This window comes from Erpetoichthys calabaricus, chromosome 13 (genome assembly GCF_900747795.2).
Source record: "Erpetoichthys calabaricus chromosome 13, fErpCal1.3, whole genome shotgun sequence".
Taxonomy (NCBI): Eukaryota; Metazoa; Chordata; class Cladistia; order Polypteriformes; family Polypteridae; genus Erpetoichthys; species Erpetoichthys calabaricus.
In genome coordinates this window covers 126,644,315-126,668,181 of record NC_041406.2, presented here as the reverse complement: position 1 = coordinate 126,668,181, position 23,867 = coordinate 126,644,315, and the positions used below count along the sequence as shown (strand labels likewise).

The 23,867-nt window shown below is 39.0% G+C and overlaps 1 protein-coding gene across 1 annotated transcript in view; it reads right to left on the bottom strand.

The window, feature by feature from the left end:
* Positions 1–23,867, bottom strand: part of triqk (triple QxxK/R motif containing) — a 231,045-nt gene that overhangs the window by 122,088 nt on the left and 85,090 nt on the right. The window contains exon 3 of the mRNA XM_028817794.2: positions 12,087–12,162. Within this exon, the coding sequence (XP_028673627.1) occupies positions 12,087–12,147 (61 nt within the window). The 5' untranslated portion in view covers positions 12,148–12,162. The remainder of the gene's footprint in view (positions 1–12,086; positions 12,163–23,867) is intronic.

The window sequence follows — 23,867 nt, the reverse complement described above, 5'->3', positions numbered from 1 at the left end:
AACCTGTGGCCTAAGGTGGTGAAGCAGCAGCCTCTCCATGGTCTTCATCACATGTGATGTCAGAGCAACAGGCCGAAAGTCATTCAGCTCACTAGGACGTGATACCTTTGGGATTGGGGTGATACAAGATGTTTTCCAAAGCCTCGGGACTCTCCCCTGTTCCAGGCTCAGGTTGAAGATGCGCTATAGAGGACCCCCCAGCTCCGATGCACAGACCTTCAGCAGTCGTGGCGATACTCCATCTGGACCCGCTGCTTTGCTGGCACGAAGTCTCCTCAGCTCTCTGCTCACTTGCGCTGTTGTAATTATGGGTGGGGATGTCTTTCCTATGCTGGTATCAGCAGAAGGATGTGTGGAGGGTGCAATACTCCGAGGTGAGTGTGAGAGTGGGTTAGGGTGGTCAAACCTGTTAAAGAAGTTGTTCATTTGGTTTGCTCTCTTTACGTCTCTCTCAATGGTGGTACCCCGCTTCGAGCTGCAGCCAGTGATGATCTTCATCCCATCCCACACTTCCTTCATGCTGTTATTCTGCAACTTCTGCTCCAGCTTTCTCCTGTACTGCTCCTTCGCCGCCCTGAGCTGGACTCGCAGTTCCTTCTGCACGCGCTTGAGCTCATGCTGATCTCCGTCTTTAAAAGCCCTTTTCTTCTGGTTCAAAAGGCCCTTGATGTCACTTGTAATCCATGGCTTGTTGTTAGCATAGCAGCGTACTGTTCTTACTGGAACTACAATGTCCATACAGAAGTTGATGTAGTCAGTAGTGCAGTCAACAACTTCCTCAATGTTCTCACTATGAGATCCCTGCAGGATATCCCAGTCTGTAGTTCCAAAACATTCTCTCAGAGTATTCTCAGCCTCCGGGGTCCACTTCCTGAATGATTGTGTGGTTACAGGTAGGACTCTCACTTTTTGGTTTATAGTGAGGCTGAAGCAGAACCAGGTTATGATATGCTTTCCCAAGCGCAGGCAGCAGGGTGGCGCTGTATGCGTCTTTAACGTTTGCATACAGTAAATCAATAGTTTTATTTCCCCGGGTGTTACAGTCCACATACTGGGAGAATGCAGGTAATGTTTTGTCCAGCTTCACATGGTTAAAGTCTCCAGCGATTAGCACAAGCGCCTCAGGGTGCTGCGTTTGTAACTTAGCAACAGCAGAATGGATGATGTCACTCGCTGACTCCTCGTCCGCCTGAGGAGGTATGTACACGATGACAACAATGACATGTCCAAACTCTCTGGGCAAGTAGTAGGGACGTAAGTTTACCAACCAACAGTTCGATATCCCTGCAGCAAGTGGAGATTTTGACGTTAACATGTCCAGAGTTACACCACCGTGTATTAACATAGAGAGCGAGTCCTCCTACTTTGTGCTTCCCACAGGTACTTGCATCTCTGTCCACTCTAACTGTGCTAAACCCGGTTAGCTCCACGTTGGCATCTGGGATGGTGTTATTTAGCCAGGTTTCGCAAAAACACAACAAACTGCATTCTCTGTAGGTCCTGACATTTTTCACCAGCGCAGCCAGTTCGTCGATCTTATTTGAGATTGAGTTTACATTCCCCAGAATCACAGAAGGCACCGAAGGCTTAAAAACGGCACTTTCTCGCAAGCCGCTTCATTTTTAGCTTAGTGCCGGCTCTGCTGCCACGATACCGCCTTCTTACCTCGTCAGGTAAATATGGAACCACACCGGCACTGGCATTTGTTCTCAGCGCTCGAAGTTGAGTACTTGAATAGGCGAGTCTTGGCGTGTAAAAATCCATGCCCACGTTGTAAAAGTAAGTGTGTCCAGGGAACGAATCCACATAAAATAAAGTAATAGGAGTGATCAATAAATAAAAATAGAAAAATAAAAGTAGAAAAGTACACATACATATACAGTCATACACGGAGCTGCTGAAAAGGCTGCCACTCACAGCGGCGCCGGATGTTGTTATTTTATTTATATGTATTTTTCCTGAGCCCTAGGAGTAAACCAATGTGAGTTCCACAGATAGAAAAATCAAACTAGTACACAACAGCATGCCTTTGCATCAGGGAATGTTTCATACTTACTCCTAGCCCACAGCAGGTACAAAACCACATTGTCAGGTTCTCGTCGGGACTCTTTCCCTGGCTTTAGTGTTGTTTTCTGTTATTTGTGGTACTCTTAGTCAGGCTTCTCTGAGGTCAATGACCTGATTTCGTCAACATGGGTTTGCTAAGGGTTTATATGGCATTTTAGAAATCAGGTTTCTGTGAATAGCACATGTAAATGCATTAAGGGACAGTTATACCTCAGTGAAGTCTTAAGGACCTATTGAAGACAAGGTAGTGAATTACAGTCCTGGTTGCAAGTGCATTGCAATTTTGAACTGTTGAATGCCAACGCTTTGTAAGTGTAAGGATAGGCTTAGTTTATTGAAGCTCGTTTTTTTCTTTTCACTTGAAGAACAAATTCTATAGAACCTTTCACAAGTGTATATATAGTCTTTTCACTGAATTAACTTTTGGGTTTTTCATTGCAATTTGTAATTTTACCTGTCAATACACACTAATTTGCTGCAGGAAGGGAACTGCTACTGACTGGGTTAGCAGGCCTTTTATACCGAGCTTAGGTCATGCTCTTGGAAGTTTCATCTCTCTTAGTGTAATTGAACTTAATAAGCTGGGCGAGGTCTTGATAAATTTAAGTTGCTTCCAAGAGCCTTCTCATGAAAATAGTAGAACATGTGCTGAATGTTGAGTTTCTCACATTTTTCCCTCATGATTTTCCCCATGCTTCTGAATCAGTTCTAACAGGGAAGCACACTAAATTTTTACAGCTTCTTACTAATTTGCTGAATGATTCCGCTTTACATTTATACACATTATGCTTTAAACTATGCACTGTTCCACATATACCAAGCTTTTATTACAGTTCTAAGATGCAAGTGAAAATATACTATACTTTACCAACAGTAAGCATACAAGTATTATTGGTTTCCTAGCAGCTCAATTTCTAAATTGGCTAATAGCAATTTTCATCCATCTAGGCACTTTTGTATGAGTTCAGAGCACAATTTTCTGAAACCAGCAGTCAGGCTTTTATTTTTGCTTTGCTATTTACATTCACTCTTTGCAATATGTATCTGTTAATTTGTTTACTCTTAGTTTGGCCTTGGTATTGTACTTTCCATTATCAAATGCTAGCAGGGAGACTATCACACTGCCCCTATAACATAGTAGAACGCCTCATCACACAATTACCAAAATATGCTCAGAATATTGGATGAAGAAATCAAATCATGATACAGCAGGAATGTTTTTTCCTGAAATCCTTTTAAAAAAAGTAATTGTTTAATGCAATTAATATAGAATCTCACCGTATTGCTACTGTAAACTTTATTTGACACCTGGTAACTCTGCAAGATGTTTACTTTTTATAACTTCATATTTTTTTGATTTAGCATTATACAAATTTGGTGTAAAACTGAAAAGTTGTTCAGCAGTATACCCAAATGGCATATGCTCTCAAATAATCTAATAACTTTGCACCCTTATTTCTTGCCTCCTTGGATTCAGCCTGGTATCAGTGCATTAGGCAATCTGTTCAGTGATTCTAGTCTTGAATCACTCCAAAATTTCCATTCTCATTTTGGCATTCCAACTTCCACTCTTCTACTATCTGCAACTTCATTCAGTGCTTCGGGCTCACAGTGTCTATCTTACATTTTCTTTAATCTAACAATCTCTTTTCTCTCTTGCTAGCTTCAATTCTCCTTTCAAAAAGCATATCTCAGTCATTTACTCTGTTATGTAAAGCTTCTGATAAACTCCTGCCTCTAATCTCTTAGTGGTCTCAGAACCTCACATTATGTCCTCCTCTTTTCCGGCATACTGTTTTCAAAAATATCATATTTTCATCAAGAAACCACAAACACCAATTTAATCAATTTCCCCCCTTGTAAGCTATATTTAATGGGCCTTAGCCTAGATCCTCTGTCACTTTTGTCCCTGTGATACCCCCAGGGACTTTTATGTATACGTATTTGGATTTGTCCCACTGTTCTAGCTTTCTGATCTCTAATCTCTTGATTACTCTCTTTGATGTTCTAAGTTACTATTTCTCTCTTGCCCCATATTCTTCTAGATTGTTCAGGCCTTGTTCCATTGGTGTACCAGTGCAAATTCTTATGTCTGACAACAAATACCACTAAACATCTCCTTGCCTCTATTGTTTTCCAATGGGTGCAGTAATCTTAAGTCATCTTTTGCCTATAATTGTAAGGAGGTTGCTATGGTGTGCAGTGCATGGCTTCATTTTAGTTATGCAACAATATGAAGGTCAAAATGCCATTTCCTTCCGCATAATGGCATGGCTACAAGATGTTAGATATTTTTAACATTAAGAAAAACACTTTGAATTAAGAAATAGGTTTAGATCCTCCAGTATAAAAAAAACATACACAGAAGCCAAAATAACCCTTAAAGATCATGAAAGATCACTGTCCTCCAAAATTTTTTAAAGCACACAAACTATAACAATTTCATCAATCGCAGTCTTCCATAAGTTTCAAAAAAGCATTTGTCTGAGAACTCGGCAGATCAAGTAGAAGGAAGTCAGAACTAGTACAAACCTCTGGGAGGTGGACAAAGTCAGTTCGTACCTGTAGTACTTCATTAGGCCAAGACATCTATCTGGAAGCTGGTAGAACAGAGACCGATCAAGACTTTAGACCAGGGGTGGCAGAGCCTGACATGAGCGGGAGATATTCTGTAAGATGCATAAAAACCTTTTTTACTTCTATTTGTCTGAGGGAAAAGTTTGGATCGTACCAAGACACCCTAAAATGATGGTTCTGCTGCTAGCGCATTCTTGAAAACTGGCTGGTTTTCAACTTGTTTTTTTATAGGAGTGTTCACATTATGTTACATTGATTGCAGCTTTGCAATATAAAAGACATAACATATAGGGTCATTGTTGTTGGCTTTTAGATTTTTACACAGCCTGGCTGAAGTGGAAAAAAAACTATGGTGAATCCTTTTCTGCCTTAAGGGGGTGGGGTACCAAAGTCCTCTCCAGTCTTACAGGTAACCGAGGTGACAGAGGCTTTCCTTGGTGACAGGTTTTTGCTGGACCCCAAATCCCTCCACAAGCCACACTGAAATTTTCTCTGTGAAGGAGAGGTGCTTGCATGTTGGTCACTAAATGTTTATTTATGAAATAATAAGGAACAGCATGATTGGGGCGAGTTTTTTTTACTACATAGATCTCTTATATTGCCATACCAAATTATTCAGTCTCACAACTATTCTGTTTTCCTAGAAATTACATTTTAGTTTGTCACACCTTTTATGTTGATGCATTCATTCCAAAAGCTCAAGACAAAGTGTTTCATTTTTTTTCCTCTCCCTAAAGCTGAGCCCAAAAGAGTCTTCACTTATGGGATTAAAACATGGAATATACAGTCAGTCTTGAAGTTACAACGCTAAGGTAAAGTAATTTCTGTATAGCTGATCTGTTGAATCCATATCATGGCACTAGGTTACAGAGTTTGAAGAATAAGTAACACTTGGCTCACCATGAGTTGTCCCCTCTTTAAGGCACAAATTTAGGCTATACTGCACATAAAGAATTATTAGGTGATTCTTTTCAGTCAGTTTATAAGCTTTATGCACCATTTCCTCCTCCTCAGGGAAGGCAAATTATTGTAGGAAATGGGATGGAGAATCTCTCGTTTCATCTTTTGGTCGGGATGCCAGAAATACGAAGAGATCTGTTCAATTTCTGAACAAGGTTCATAAATATGCAAAAGTCTAGATTAACACTTTCATTTTCTCTGTTGTGATTTAAAAGGTGGCTGAAGACCAGCTGTACTTTCACAAATAATCCAGGCACACTTGTTTAAATGAACAAAACAATACTATTATTTATAAGTTAAAGATAATAGAAGATGGATATATGCAAGTATATATACTTATATATAGATGAAAGACTAACAAACCATAAAATTAAAAAAGCTTAGTTGTATTTTTTCTCTCTTACAGAAAAAAAAAGTACATTTTCCACTTCATGTGGCTAAGTTCAACAAGTTCTTCGGTAGGCTATAAGCTTTGTTGTCTGAAAGTGGTGTTCATTTGCTCACAGCAGCTAACCTCTGCTCTGGCTTACCACCAACCAGATCTCTGTGTGACGGTGTGAGTCAGCTCCATGCTCCCACTCTTGTTTGGGAGCCTCTTGAACCCGAAACCGTTAATGTAACCAGATGAGCCTGGAAGATGAAGACAAACCCCACACAATGCGAGGGAAGGTGAAAAAGTGAACAGTGCTTTTATTAAAAGACAATTCATAAACAAAAGTGTCCAAAGAAATAAGAGTTAAAAGGTGCTGGTGGAGGTTAAAAACAGTTCAATCAATAATCCATTAAAAACGATGAGGTTAAAAACCAGAGACGGTCCATAAAAACAGTGAGTGCCAATGTTTCCCTTTAAATCTGGCGTCTCCTCCCCTTATCCTCTCCGGACCTTGCAGAAGGAGACACCTGCCGACAGGTGCAGTCAGCCTTCATATCAGAGCTCTGTTCCTTGCTGCCCTTTCTTTGGTGAATGCAGGGTAATCCATCGAGCCCCACATGCTACTCCCGCCGCTCATCTTCAGCTCTTGCAGGGAGACACAATCAATCAGGCCACTCTTACTCCCAGGAAAGTGCTCAGTAAGAGTGCCCCTTTCACAGCTTCCGGCTCCCACACCCCTGAGGCTCACTTCTGACCACCTCACTCCATTCAGGTTGGGTGCTCCTGCTCTCCATCTCTACATCTCTGTCTTCCACTCCCTTTTAACCTCCTTCGCGTCCACCTCTCTCAGTCACTGGCCAGTCCGTTTTCCTCTCGACCTCCAATCTGCTTTTTTTTTTTTTTTTTTTTTTTTTTTTATACCCCCCACACTCGTGCTTCCCTTTTAAAACAGGGATGTGGCACAGCTGCGGCAATCAGCAGCTTCCGGCACCGATTAGTGCAGGATTGCCCACAACCCTAAGTGCAGGGCTGTCCACTTCCACATCACGCATGGGAACCACTTCTAACAGGCTACCGCACCACCACACAAAGACGCAAGAGCAGCACTATTTATTTAAAATAGGTCCACCAGCCGCATACCTCACTTTACTACAGTGTGTATGTGTTTGTATATATGTGTGGTGAGCATGCGTGTGAAATGCTGCTCTGCATTTTCTAACTGTGTTTAGAAACAAACTTATGACACAGAGCCAGAACTTGGCTTTCACAAGGTTATTATCCTTTAGTTACACTTTCACCTCAACCACATGGTTTTAGTGTGAGATGCGATGTTCCTTACCTGTTCAGCTTTTCCCAGATATGGGAAGAGTTTTCAGTGTGCTTTCTTTTCTTTGTTCAGGAGGTTTCCTTCTTTGCCTTTGGTCGTATCTGCTGGTTGTGGGCAGTACTGCAGTTAATCTTTAAGGGTTTTACACAGCCTCCTCAGTTGCTAGCAAAATTATGTCTTCTGAGCAGCTGGTGATGAGTCAGTTGGTGTTTCAGCAAGACAAGAGTGTTTTTTTAATGTATGGTCTCCCTCTCTTGCTCGTGGACTTGCTGTCCTCAGCAAGGATGGACTAACATCAACATCACCCAAACTGCAATACAAACAAGTATTCCACCCTACGAGTCTAGTACAGTTGCCCTTTGGAATAAAGGGTTTGCTTAAACCTCGGTTACAGCCATAACTGATCAATTTAGGGTTCTCTATGAGCAGCCAGAACTGGTGAAGTTGAGCTGCAGTTTAGTGAGAAGAATAGGGTGCTGCTTGTGTTTTTACTGGAATAGGTAGAGATCATGTCATTGACCTCTTGGGTGCACCATAAGCCCATGGTTGACCACTGGTGCAAAGTTATCTCCATCAATGATTTAGTGTCCTTTATTCAGAGCTTGAGAGTTCCCTGGCAGTTGCATGGTTCTGGTATCGATCATCTTATCAGTTAAGACTAAAGAGGCTGCATTTCAAAAGGAGGCCCAGTCAAACAGACATTTTAGCTGGCAATAAAAGTGTATGACAGCAGCTCGCTAAGACAGAACTTGGGTTTCATTCTGGCAAAATGGATATTGCCCATCTGTTCTATAGTATCTATCCTGCACTACTATACAAATAAAAAGTAACAACACATGTTCTTGCTAATGGTTGCTAAATCCTACACCTAGGAATTATATATTGGCTGGTGGGGGAATGAGGTTATAGGCTAAGGATCTCGGGCTATTCCCTATTAGCCTGCCAGTCTTGTAGATTTTTGACATTCCTAAATAGCTTGCATCATGTTTCAGGCAGAGCGGTTGACCGAACTCTAATTTTTTCTGTACAATTTTGTGTGAATCATCAGGGCTGCTTTTGGGTTTCTTTCTGCGTTTTATTTTATATTATGTCAATTTTCTAAATGTTGGGCTTCTATAAATTAGTTTTCTTTGTTCAGTGTAGCAGTTCCAGGATTGTGTTTTTTTTATATTCTTCTTTTTAATATATGTACCTTTTATTATTTGGATTTCTGCTATCAATCCCTGCTTGTCTTTAAAGTACCGTTTCTTCTTTAGGTTTAATCAAAAAAGCAAAATCTATTTTTGTTACTTTTGGTTCTGGCTTGCCTTCTTTTGCTCTGGTTTTAAATCTTCAAATAAGTCTTTAAAATTTAAAGGAACATTGCCTTTTGTTTATCTGGAACCAGATCTTTCTAATAGTTTTCATCTCCTACAAATGTAGAATTTTTTCAAATTCTCAACCTTTACAAGCCCTAGCCTCATCTTTTTGCACCTGTGCAGGCTTTAGAGTTTGGGGCTAGACCATCCTGGTGTGAGAAATACTTAGTGGCCGCAAGTTTGGCTTTTGTTAGTTCTGAAGTTTCAACACCACCTTTTTGCTATTTTTGAGCAGCAGTAATCACAACAGTCATCATTCTTTTCTTTCTTGAAAAGTAGGAAGCCCTTGGCCTCAGGTGGGTTGCCTGCCATGTAGTTTTCTGGGAGGCACAGCATGCTTCCTCCCAGAACACCACAAGTTCTAACTTTCTTAGAATGTTATGCAAAGTTATGCTCTTCAGGGACTTGATCTACAATAATATTGGTTTCTGCTCTATATTAACTCCTGTATCTTGCACTGCCAATGTGGGTCTTTCTCTCATAAGGTGATTTACTTGCAGTCTTTCCACTGTCTGGTCTGTGCTTTTTTTCCTGGCAACCTCTTGCCAACCACCAAATTAGAGATTTAGGCAGATATATAAATAATTTGGTTTTGAAAATAAAGACAATATTGATCTTGCTATTTTGGCTGTGTTAAACATACTTTGATATCTGTAGATATCAAAATAATATGTATCCTTTAATATGTTTCTAGTCCACTTGTCCAGTTCAAGGCGAGAGAGAGCCTATGCCTAACCAGCAACATTTTTGGGGACGATGTGAATCCAAAGTTAACTGCATGCATCCCAGGGCATATTTACACACCCATTCACATAATTTGCCAGGTTACTATTGCAAATTATGTAACTTAATAAACACAGTTTCTGGGATAACAGAGAAAAACACACATATACAGTGGAACCTCGGTTTGCGAGCATAATTCGTTCTGGAAACGTGCTCGCAGTCCAAAGCACTCATATATCAAAGTGAATTTCTCCATAAGAAATAATGGAAACTCAGATGATTCGTTCCACAACCCAAAAGTATTCATATAAAAATGATTAATATAAAATATAAAGTAAAAAATACATAAAACAAATTAACCTGCACTTTACCTTTGAAAAGAATCATGGCTGGTGTGAGTGAGTTTTAAACTCTTGTGGGATTCCACCGAACGGGACGACATACGGAAGAGCGTCCCAAAGCAATCGCAGTCTCCCAGCGCTGTAGCAGTTCGCCGTAAAAGCGAATCCAAAAAGATTGCAGACATGCTATAAGCACCTGTCGTCGATGGGTGATACAAGGAACAAGGAACATTATAAATGCGCAGGGCACAGGACTACTTGGCCACAACCCTGCCTGACTGCTGTGTCTGTGTATAGGAGAGTGTCAGATCCCGCTACAATAAATAACCAAGCTGTTGCTGTTTCAAGCTGAATAAAGCTGGTGTGTCTAAAGTACTGAGACTCAGCTTCGTGTTTTGGGGTGCAAGATGGGGACACACACACACAATGCTGTAGTAAACAGTATACGCTAGTACGGATGTTGACTATATGAGTGAGGCACGCCGACTCAGACGGAGAATAGGAGACGATTGCCCACAATCCCGCAGCGAGAGAGAGAGAGAGAGAGAGAGAGAGAAGAACCATCAGCTCAGTTGTGATCACATGACGTTCAGCAGACAAAGCGTATACATACTACTCATACTGCAAGACCTCGCTCTTTTATCAATTCAAAATTTATTAAAAATTTTAGCTCATCTTGCAAAACACTTGTAAACCAAGTTACTCGCCAACCGAGGTTCCACCGTACATGAAAAGAATTTGCTAACTCTACACAGACTGTGCCCAGGACAGGATTCAATCTCACCATAATTTAGTATATATTGAGATTGTTACCCAAAGGGGTTTCAATTAATTCAAGTAGACTATCAGACAGTAAAAGTTACCTGTCAAATTTTATTTTCACTTTGACAATGAGTTGAATTTTGATCAATAGCAAATACTCAAATAAAATATATTACTATATTGCATCTCACTATACATAAAATACGTTCAAGAAAGATTAAAATGTTTTTATAAACACTGTATACATCAGGATATAGTCGTAAAGTTTGTTACATTCTTCCAGTTATCTCCATCAGTAACTCCGTAAGTTTGAAAACACTATAGGAATATATGCATTGTGTTTTTACTGACTTGTACAGATTTCACAAAGCAAAACACAAAATAGAAAATTTATATTACTTTCCACACTATGATGTGAATCCATATGATAGAAATTTTATTGCACTGCATTATTTTAAATCTGACATTTCTTTGCTGTTTGGTTCATTAAATGCTCTTATGCTAAAGATTGTAAGATGAAAAAAACTGAAAAATAATATAATTACTTAATGAAACTTAAGGATCATTTAACTTTGCCTAAATAAAATAGACCTTACAGTTATCAATGAAAATGACTCAGTATATTTTGCAGTTTTTCCTAAACCAATAATAAAAAAGAATAATTATTATTCTTTACATTTATATAGCACATTTCTCAATAATCAAAGCACTCTCCACACAGGGGAAACCAAGGATGCAAACCCATGATCTCCTTACTTCAAGGCAGCAGTGCTTACTACTGTGCCACTAGTTATATGGATATAACTAATCCTTAGTAACACAATCACCTATATTTAGCGTAAGAGTTTTAGATGACCTTAAAACATGTTGATGTTATGAATTAGCTACTAAGGAAAAGACATTTAAAAAAAATAAAAATAGCAAAATAATAATTTCTGGCGTGATAAAGTGTAATTCATATATTCATACATATATTTACTTTGTTCCTACAAGTTCAAAGCTTAACATTGGTATAAACATTACAATAAACTATTAAATGAGGGAAATAAGGGAAAACTTTAGATATGTTTCTTAGCATAACACATAAACTTATATATATATACAATGCAATTACAATACAAATAAAGCATATATATATCTCTCTATTTATATACTGTATATTATATATATATATATATATATATATATATCTATATATACACACACACACACACACACACACACAGTATACACACACAATTTGACAACACTGCATTTAAAATTAGAAAGGAACTTGGAAGGAAATCAGTTATAAAAATCTGTCATCCTTGGCAAAAATTTCTAGTATTATATGTATGTGGAATAAGGGGGAAAACACTGAGGACAGTAAATTACAACATATAGTTATTCATATATTGTTTGCTTGACATGATTACCCATTATTTCCATGAAGTCATTGTGCCATCAGCTTTGAAAATGTGTTCTGTTGTGAGGCTTCCATTTTTTTATTTGAAATTAGTATTGAAATGAAAAAGTCCAAAACACTCAAATACCTGTTAACTATTGAAAGCTGCAGTTGGAAATGTTATCATACATGCAGTTTGCAGTGATTTACTTACCAATTTGCTTGCGGTATTGATCAATTGGTAGCCTTGAGTTGTTAGCATCTTTCCGTCCCATTATGTAATAAAGTATCTGAAAAATGTTTCACAAATGTTAAATCTAGTAGGACTGTTATAAGCAACTATATCTTTATAATATTTTGATGACTTCTGCATTATTTTACATAAAGAACTGCAGACCCGCAGACTGTTATAATCCAAGCATAATGGTAGAGTTTGTTTTCCTATCTTTCATTGCCACTGCCTCTTCATTGCTATACTATTGTTGGATTTATGAATTCGATTTTGCCAAATGAGTGGGTTTAATTCTTATTTATGGAGACTAAATTAATGGGTAAATGTTTCCAAGATTTGGACATAACATAACCTCATGCCCGTTTTCCCCTTATGCCCTCAGAGAACAAGACTACAGTATAACCCATAAAAAAGCCTGTGAACTCATCTCATGCTCCACCCTCTCTTGCCCCGCTTTTTCTAGTGCAAGTTCTAAAGAGCTCTCCAAAGAAATGCCATGCCATAATTTGAAGACCAACATTGATAGGACCAGAGTTTATTGTATCTTTCATTCCAATTTGCATTGGCCAATTTTAAGGCAAATTAACTGTCAAGACAGGTGACTAAAGTCAACATCAAGGAGTAGAAGGCTAAACCCCAAAGTCTCACAGAATGTAACTAAATTATATGCACTTCATCCATTCATTTTCCTTACAGCAAGGCATACATTTACGCAGTCAGATGAGTCAAAAAAAAGGTTCTGCAGAAGATGCTGCACTTTCAGAGGAGGGTTTTCAGCTCTCAAAAAAATAATGACATTGCAGTCAAAAAGCTGCCACAGCAGTGCAACACTTACCGCGAGCAGTGTTACTAAGCAATGCAAGCAAACGTGACTTCGCATGCAATTGGTTACTTTGAATAGCTTTCTGCACTTCCGAATTATCATAGACAGTGTTTATATAGTTGCTAGCTAGTTGTTTTCCATAATTGGAAGAATAAAAATAAAAACCTGACATTTTCACATTCTGAAAAAAGTTAAAAGGGGTTACTATTTATTACTCCAACTCTTTATATGTGTTTATTGTCTATATTGCATATTCACAGTGTTGTGTATGTGATTTGACTTTTTGTACTGGTTAACAGCTTTTGTGCTAGTCTAAAAAAAGCTGCATCTCCCAGTGTCTGCACAAGGTTCCTTGGCAACTGCCGATTTGTAGGATGTGAGCAAAAATGGTGGAGTATGCACGCCCTGGTAACATTTTCTCAAACCTGATCAATCCATTTCAAAGCTGTAGGGGGCCACAGCATATTTTAGAATTAGGTTTAACCGTTTACAGCAAAAACAGCTCTGGAGAAAATGCTAGTGGAGAATATACAAAAGCAAGAATGCTGGATTTTTAAAGGTAGCCGAGCTACTCACTGCGCCGCCCATTCTACATTATACCATATGTAAATAATATACTATACTGTATGTAGAAAACATACTAGCAAAAAAAGACAGAATTAAACATTTTTGAAATTTAAAAGAATTTTTTTATGTAATTTATAGTATATATTTGAATGATTTACAACCACAATTTTAAAATGATTGTGGAGATCATGTGCATATTTTCTTATTGTGTTTAAAAACATCTTAAAAATGCTAGAAATTACTGCATATCATGCGCACAGTATTATCCTAATGATAAATGTTATTATATTATCAATATTGAAAAGAACGGATATCAGGGGGCACCACGGTGGCGCAGTGGTAGTGCTGCTGCCCCGCAGTAAGGAGACCTGGGTTCGCTTCCCAGGTCCTCCCTGCGTGGAGTTTGCATGTTCTCCCCGTGTCTGCGTGGGTTTCCTCCAGGTGCTCCGGTTTCCTCCCACAGTCCAAAGACATGCAGGTTAGGTGCACTGGCGATCCAAATTGTCCCTAGTGTGTGCTTGGTGTGTGGGTGTGTGTCTGCGTGTGCCCTGCCCAGGGATTTGTTTCTGCCTTGTGCCCTGTGTTGGCTGGAATTGGCTCCAGCAGATCCCCCGTGACCCTGTGTTAGGATATAGCGGGTTGGATAATGAATGACTGACTGACTGACTATCAGGAAAAAAATGCAACAAAAATGAATTAACGTATTTCAACAAAATTATAAAACTATTGATAACACTATGTAATTAGCTTTATCTTAAATAATTTTAAATAAAACTAAATCTCATGGATAATAACAAAAAGCCACAAAGCATTAATTGAATTAAATAATGAATGAATATATTAATTATGTTTTAGTGCAATTTCATCACACTTCCAATTGTCCTGCCTAGCTAATTTTTAGCAAGAAAAGACACCATGCATCTGATAATGATGGTGCCCATAAAAAAAAAAAAAAAAAAAGACGGCACGTCAGGAGAATGTTATTAATTGTTAACACAAGGAAACAAAAAAAATGTAACCACAATACTCGGGCATCTGAAACCCAATTTTTTTTTTGTGTGTGTGTGTGTTGTCAGATATATACGTGTGTGTGAATATACTTTGGCAAGGGTAGGAGAAGGAAGAAGGAGATGAGTAAAGTAGGAAGGTGAGATGAAGGGGGTGGGATGTCAAAGGCTATCAACGTGTTACTGTATTTTTCAGTTTGAGACTTTTGCACATATTTTGCTGTTATCATGCACAAATGCCAGAATACAGTCATATGAAAAAGTTTGGGAACCCCTCTTATTTCTTTGGATTTTTGTTTATCATTGGCTGAGCTTCCAAAGTAGCAACTTCCTTTTAATATATGACATGCCTTATCGAAACAGTAGTATTTCAGCAGACACATTAAGGTTTTTGGATTAACAGAAAATATGCAATATGCATCATAACAAAATTAGACAGGTGCATAAATTTGGGCACTCCAACAGAGATATTACATCAATAATTAGTTGAGTCTCTTTTTGCAAATACAGTATAACAGCCTCTAGACGCCTCCTATAGCCTTTGAGTGTCTGGATTCTGGATGGAGGTATTTTTGACCATTCTTCCATACAAAAATCTCTCCAGTTCAGTTAAATTTGATGGCTGCCGAGCGTGGAGAGCCTGCTTCAAATTATCCCATAGATTTTCGATGATATTCAAGTCAGGGGCCTGTGACGGCCATTCCAGAACATTGTACTTCTCCCTCTGTACGAATGCCTTTGTAGATTTCAAACTGTTTTTTGGGTCATTGACTTGTTGGAATATCCAACCCCTGCGTAACTTCAACTTTGTGAGTGATGCTTGAACATTATCCTGAAGAATTTGTTGATATTGGGTTGAATTCATCTGACCCTTGACGTTAACAAGGGCCCCAGTCCCTGAAATAGCCACACAGCATGATGGAACCTCACCAAATTTGACAGTAGATAGCAGGTGTTTTTCTTGGAATGTGGTGTTCTTCCGCCATGCAAAGCACTTTTTGTTATGACCAAATAACTCAATTTTTCTCTTATCAGTCCAAAGCACTTTGTTCCAAAATGAATCTGGCTTGTCTAAATGAGCATTTGTAAACAACAAGCGACTGCTTGTGGCGTGAGTGCAGAAAGGGCTTCTTTCTCATCACCCTGCCATACAGATGTTCTTTGTGCAAATTGCACCGAATTGTAGAACGATGTACAGATACACCATCTGCAGCAAGATGTTCTTGCAGGTCTTTGGAGGTGATCTGTGTGTTGTCTGTAGCCATTCTCACAATCCTGCGCATATGCCGCTCCTGTATTTTTCTTGGCCTGCCAGACCTGGGTTTAACAGCAACTGTGCCTGTGGCCTTCCATTTCCTGATTACATTCCTTACAGTTGAAACTGACAGTTTAAACCTCTGAGATAGCTTTTTGTAGCAATCCCCTAAACCATGATACTGAACAATCTTTGTTTTCAGATCTTTTGAGAGTTGCTTTGAGGATCCCATGCTGTCACTCTTCAGAGGAGAGTCAAAGAACATTAGAACACTCTAGACGAGAACAGGCCATTCAGCCCAACAAAGCTCGCCAGTACTATCCACTTATTTCTTCCAAGAAAACATCAAGTCGAGTTTTGAAAGACCCTAATGTCTTACCGTCTACCACACCACTTGGTAGCTTATTCCAAGTTTCTATCGTTCTTTGTGTAAAGAAAAACTTCCTAATGTTTGTGCGAAATTTTAAAATAACAGTCTTGATCCACTGCACTAATTCCCTTCATAATTTTAGACACTTCAATCATGTCACCTCTTAATCTTCTTTTGCTTAAACTGTAAAGGCTCAGCTCTTTTAATCTTTCTTCATAATTCAACCCCTGAAGCCCTGGAATCAGCCTAGTCGCTCTTCTCTGGACCTTTTCTAGTGCTGCTATGTCCTTTTTGTAGCAATTCTACAATTCTATAATTTCCAAACCCCTCAGTACCTCCTTAGTAGTCACGTTTACCTCTGGGAGGTTATCCACTTGCTCACTTGTAAACACCTCAGAAAAATGTAAGTTTAAGGCATCCACTATTTCACTATCTGTATCTTTTTAATTTTTTACATACAAAATCTCTCATTTAAAGATTTACCAATGTTGTTTCTTGTCCTAGAGTGTGTATATAAACATAGGAAACTTCAGTTTCTGTATTACATCTTGCCTGAAGAAGGGGCCTGAGTTGCCTCGAAAGCTTGCATATTGTAATCTTTCTAGTTAGCCAATAAAAGGTGTCATTTTGCTTGGCTTTTCCCTACTGTCTGTATCTTTTAATTCCCCTTTACTATTCCTGATGCACTTGACCTCCTCCTTGTCTGTTCTTTTACTACTAAAATACTGAAAGAATCTCTTAGGGTCTTCTTTCACCTTATCTGCTATATTCCTCTCCTACTGTCTTTTAGGCTTCCTGATATCCTTCTTAATGGTTGCCCTCATGTTCTCATACGCTCCACAATTCACTTTGCAGTCATTAGTCTTATATGCCTTATAAAGCAGTTTTTTCCTTTGCAACTTCTTTTTTAAATCTTTATTAATCCACTGTGGAGTTTTTTTTTAGTTTTCTATTAATTCCAAATTTAGGTATGTATCTGTCCTGCATTACATGTAAAACATTTTTAAACCTGTTCCACTGCTCCTCGACTGTCTCCACACTTAAAAGCTTACCCCAGTGTATCCTACTTAGACTTTGGTAGGGCTAATTTTGAGCAGATGCGACAAAGTTCAACTTAACAATTTTAGTCTTTGCATCTGCACTCTTACAAAATACTGAGAATTGTATTACATTATGGTCACTTGACCCTAGTGGTTCAATCACCTCCACACCCTCAATTCTATCCTGATTATTACAAAATACTAAATCCAGACAGGTTTCACCCCATGTTGGTGCTTTAACATACTGTGTTAAAAAACAGTCATTGATTACTTCTAAAAACTCCTGCTCTTGTACTCCGCCATCTGTAAGGTTATCCCAGTTAATATTTGGATAATTAAAGTCCCCCATGACTATAATATCTCCCTGTAAACTTGCCTTTTTGATATTACTAAAAAGATGTGTGTTGAAATTAATGTCTGAATTGGGTGGTCTATAACACACTCCTAAAATAAGACCTCTTTCCCTAATATTTTCCAGGCGAAGCCACATGTCCTCAATACGATGGGTTTCATCATCCAACTGAAGAAGACTTACATTTAAATCCTGCTTGGCATAAACAGCAACCCCACCTCCTTTTCTGTTCTTTCTATCCTTCCTAAAAAATGTGTATCCCTCTATGTTACACTCATCTCCATCTTTGTTATTTAGCCAGGTTTCCGTTATTGCTAGAATATCATAATTATACTCTGCTACATAACTCCAACTCACTTACCTTATTTTTGATACTTCTAGCATTAAGGCAAGCTATTTTTAATGTATTACTCCTTCTACATTTAAATGTTTGCTTAGAATTTACATTACTATGCATTCTTGTTTCTACACCATTGTTTGTTCTTCCATGTATAGACCTAAACCTGGCCTGTCCTAAACTCCCTGCCCCCCCATTCCCTAGTTTAAACAATCCTCGACTAGCCTACACATACACCTCCCCAATACATTGGTGCCCCTCCAGTTCAGATGTAACCCATCACAGCGGAACAGGTCCCATCTGTTCCAAAAGGAGTCCCAATGCCCCATAAACCTATACCCTTCTACCCTGCACCAAGATTTGAGCCACACGTTAAGCCTTCTAATCTCCTCAATCTTACCTGGACTGGCGCGTGGCATAGGCAGAACTTCGGAGAAGACTACCTTGTCAGTTCTGCTCCTCAGCTTAGCACCTAACTCTTTGAATTTGGATCGCAGAACTGACAGACTACCCTTATGTATGTCATTTGTTCCAACATGGACAATGACAACTGGATCCACCCCCGCTCTGGCCAAGAGCCTATCCACCCTTCCAGGGAGGTCCCCCACCTGTGTTGCCTTCTGGGAGCACACCGTGCGAGACTCTCACTCTCTCTCTCTCTGGAGCACACCTGTGCTTCAATCCCCCTAATGATCGAGTCCCCAACTAACACTACCGCTCTCTTTTTGGGAACTGGTTTGGAGGTGGCCCGTTGGGGCTTCTCATCCCTGCCTACCACCTCAGAATTATCAGAGACACCGTCCAGCTCCGTAAGGACATAACGGTTTGCCACTTCTAATTCTGGGGTTGATGCCCCCGGACAGTGTGCACCCTTTGCCTTACGCCTTGTGACCGTGACCCACCTGTTTCTACCTGTCTGGTCTGGAATCTCCTCCCGTGCCACCTTGGGGGTGCACACTATCTCTCTAACGGACACCTGGGCCAAGTCCGCCAATTCTCTATTACAACGCAAGTCAGCCAACTCCTCCTCCAGTTAAGCGACCCTGAACTCGAGGTGCTGGATCAGCTGACATCTCTTGCAGATGTAGCCCTCATAGACAACTGGCTCTTCCAAACCATCATCTAAAAAGTCCAACATCCAACAGGACTTGCATTGCACGGGCCTCATTATTAAAATTTGATTTGGGATTAGTAAACTGCCTTAAGTTTTTTTTTTTGTTTTTTGTTTTAAATTAAATTTCTCCTTCTTTCGGCTGCTCCTTAACTTAAATGGTATAACAACGATCTGCTACAGATATTTTACACCTTTTCCCCTTAAGCTCCTGTACTGTTCTCCCTCTCAGCTGCCTGCTATTTGTGTTTCTATGAGGTTAACTTTACTTTTCTCTGTCTCTTCTCCTACCTTTGCGCTCCTCTTTCTTATAAGCTCTCCACTCGCACTGTTTGTATTCCCCCGTATTAATGAACCCTTACGCTGTCGACCACTTACTGTTGTACCTCTGGACCGCTAAGGACTGTTTAATCTAAAATAAACAAAACAAATAAAACTTTACTACCTTGTTTGCTCCTACAGCCACTTGTGCCTACTCGGCGCCTTAACGCTGGCTGCTTACCTGCGCACTACTGAGCCTTTTACTGCTTCGAAGTCAGCCGCTGCCTTTTTTTCTATTCCTTTTCCTTTAAACTAAGGAATCGCTGTTACAAGGACGCGGTTATTTGCTTACAAATGCCGATATCAGTTACTGCTGCTTTCTACCCTACCTCCTCGATGCTAATTCCAATACAGATAACAAGAACAAAAACAAAAACAGGTACAAGTAACTTTTCCAAGCACACCTCCAAACACTCAGCTACTTTTGCTCTTGTGCGGGCGAAAAAAAAAGCAAAAAAAAAAAAAACCCTTCAAAAGGGAAAAAAAGCTTTAAAAATTCCCACACGGTTCCTTAGCGGCAACCAAAACCCAAGTTTTAAGAGCAAAATGTATTTTTTTTATTTAAATCTCACACCACAGAACACACCAAAAACTCTCAACAGCCTCTAGCGTTTGCAAAGCACACGTCAGCCACTGTGGTTTTAGTGGGAAGCATGACTTGCAATTGACCACCTTAAATACCTTTTCTCATGATTGGACACACCTGTCTATGAAGTTCAAGGCTTAACGAACTAATCCAACCAATTTGGTGCTGCAAGTAATCAGTATTGAGCAGTTACATGCATTCAAATCAGCAAAATTACAAGGGAACCCAAATTTTTGCACAGCCAGTTTTTCACATTTGATTTAATTTCATACAACTAAATACTGCTTCACTAAAAATTTTTGTTCGGAAAACACCGCAGTACTCAGATATTCCTAGGAAATGAAAGACATACCACTGTTATCTTTTTTGTTAAAAGTAGAGAAAATTATTATGCAGGCTGAGAGGGGTTCCCAAACTTACTCATATGACTGTTAACTATAAATACCTTAGAATGTATTTTAGACACCTAAAATCTACTGGAGCTTATACCTAGCAACTGTAGCTAATAAGTTAGAAGCAAATTAACAAAAAATAGACATAAACACTCAATTTAAAATATCTTCTGCCATACATTTAAATATTACTTTGTGAAGTTAAACATATCTTGCCAAAAATGAAATATTTTAAACTTGATATATTCTTTTTGAACAAGGCCAATGCTATCTGTCTGAAAAGGAATAGAAATGCCTACATGGGAGAGGATTCAGAATGTGAATTGCCAATCTTTTTCTTCATCTGACCCCCTGCCCTACTTATACATCTTGAGACTCATTGCCTTTGATGAGCCAAGAAGAGATTTATACATGGGTCAGAATGTTAATGGGTCACATCCGCTATCCTATTAACACACCTGAGCCTTTCACAGTTCTATTTTCAAGAACAATAAAGCAGTTTAGAAATGGATAGATGGAAAAACTCAATTTAAAGCCATAACCAATTCCATTATGGCATAGAATCAACATGATTAAATTGTGTTTATGCCCTTTTACTTTAATTGTCCTTTTTAATATCATTACAAGTATTGTAATTAGCACAAGTTGCAGATGACCAACATAAAATGAAAACAAATATCAGTGAAACAAATACAGCAATCTCAAGAGTTCTAAATGTTACTGGTGCTGCCCTAATTGATGTATTTTTCAGTGCACTTAAGTGTTGTTGGCTTTTTCATTTTACCTTAGAGAGATAGAAGAACTGTGCCAAAACTTATTGTTTTCTAATTGATGCCGTTAGTTGGCAACATAGCCAAACCTGCTATCCCCCATTCTTTTAATCTACTACTCGGTGTTCGTTTAGCCTTGGTCCATGTAGCCAGCTGGCTTCAAAACACATTTTTAGCAACACAAGGAAATTTGCTTCAGACTGCAGCACCTGGACAAGTCTGCTTTTTCATATTCTCTATTTTTAAGTCTTTGTTTACAAACCACTTAAAAGTACATTTATGGAAACCATGTCACAATAAATCATCACTGCAGTTGCTAAGGTTCTATCTTCACTCACAATTAGGGGAGAGAGACAGACAGGGGAAAAAAAAAAAGAAAAGGCTAATGCAAGCTTTTTTTTTTTTAAATGAAAAGGACAATAAAATAAATCCTGCCATTAATAACTGTTTTCCATTCTCCTTTTCTTCATGGTGTCTGTGGTGGCACTTCATCTATCCTTAACTGGATGTAGTAAAATGTATGATGATCTTACTTAGTTGATACTGTTGTTTCCCCAATGAATGGTCCTTTTCAGTATACAGAACAGCTAAGACAGTTCTAATTTGGATTTAAAACTACCTATATATGTGTGTATATGTACGTTTACACATATGTGCATACTTCTCTGAATATGTTTTAACATAATTATTGTGTAGCATTAGAAAATTAATATTCTTGAAGCATACCGCCTCAAAAGCCCTACAAGGAGTGAATCAAACACAGTATTTTACATATGCTAAAACAAGTACAGTGGAACCTCGGTTCACAACCATAATTCGTTCCAAAACTCTGGTCGTAATCCGATTTGGTCGTGAACCGAAGCAATTTCCCCCATAGGATTGTACGTAAATACAATTAATCCGTTCCAGACCGTACGAACTATGTAAATATATATATATATTTTTAAGTTTTTAAGCACAAATATAGTTAATTACACCATAGAATGCACAGCGTAATAGTAAACTAAATGTAAAAACATTGAATAACACTGAGAAAACCTTCAACAAGAAAACCTTGAACAGAAAACTAACACTGCAAGAGTTCGCGCTATAGCGCTACGAACCGCTCGCTAAAAACTTTTTTAATGAGTTTTAAGCACAGGGAAAAAAATGAACATTTGGAAAATCCGTAATTTAATAAACCACCAAGAAAGTAACATTGCAACAATGCACACTACGAACCGATCGCTGTAAACAGAAGTGAAAACAAAATCAAGCCCAGTGTATTCTTTAACTGCCTTCTCTGCCTTATGCGTCCAGCCCCCCCCTCTCGCTCGCGCGCGTGTGTGTGTGTGTGTGTGTGTGCCTCTCTCTCTCTCTCTCTCTCTCTGCACAGAGAGACGTGCGGAAATCATCAGCATGCACAAACCGAAAGGGAAACTGGCTTGTTCGTATACCGAGTGTGTGGTCGTGAACAGATGCTAAAGTTTGGCAAACTTTTTGGTCGTAAACCGATTTGTACGTGTCAGAGACGTTCGTGAACCAAGGTTCCACTGTATACGATAGCAAACAATACAATGTAAAAAATAAATGATAGTGAAACACTGCAAAACAAAAATAAAGATTTTTTTGAAATGGTCATCAAGTCTCTATATAGTATATATTGTATTACTAAATAATACAGTCTATTTTTATAAATTCCTAACATCTTTTTTAGGTGGAAATAAGATAATGCATATGCATTAACAACTCTTCCAAAACATATTGAATTACTAGCAAAATACCCGCGCTTTGCAGCGGAGAAGTAGTGTGTTAAAGAGGTTATGTAAATATATATATATACATATACATATATATACATATCTACATACAGTAATCCCTCCTCCATCGCGGGGGTTGCTTTCCAGAGCCACCCGCGAAATAAGAAAATCCGCGAAGTAGAAACCATATGTTTATATGGTTATTTTTAGAATGTCATGCTTGGGTCACAGATTTGCGCAGAAACACAGGAGGTTGTAGAGAGACAGGAACGTTATTCAAACACTGCAAACAAACATTTGTCTCTTTTTCAAAAGTTTAAACTGTGCTCCATGACAAGACAGAGATGACAGTTCCGTCTCACAATTAAAAGAATGCAAACATATCTTCCTCTTCAAAGGAGTGCGTGTCAGGAGCACAGAATGTCACATAGATAGAGAAAACAATCTCTAGCAAACAAATCAATAGGGCTGTTTGGCTTTTAAGTATGCGAAGCACCGCGGCACAAAGCTGTTGAAGGCGGCAGCTCACACCCCCTCCGTCAGGAGCAGGGGGGGGGGGAGAGAGAGAGAGATAGAGAGAGACAGAGTTTGTTTTTCAGTCAAAAATCAATACTTGCCCTTCGAGCTTTTAAGTATGCGAAGCACCGTGAAGCATGTCGTTTCAGGAAGCAGCTGCACAAAAGATAGCAACATGAAGATAATCTTTCAGCATTTTTAGACGAGCGTCCGTATCGTCTAGGTGTGCGAACAGCCCCCCTGCTCAATCCCCATACGTCAGGATCGGAGAAAGTCAGCGCAATAGAGAGAGAAGAGTAAGCAAAGAGTAAGCAATCTAGCTTTTCAGCCATCTGCCAATAGCATCCCTTGTATGAAATCAACTGGGCAAACCAACTGAGGAAGCATGTACCAGAAATTAAAAGACCCATTGTCCGCAGAAATCCGCGAACCAGCAAAAAATCTGCGATATATATTTAAATATGCTTACATATAAAATCCGCGATGGAGTGAAGCCGCGAAAGGCGAAGCACGATATAGCGAGGGATCACTGTATACACATATCTATCCATCCATCCATTTTCCAACCCGCTGAATC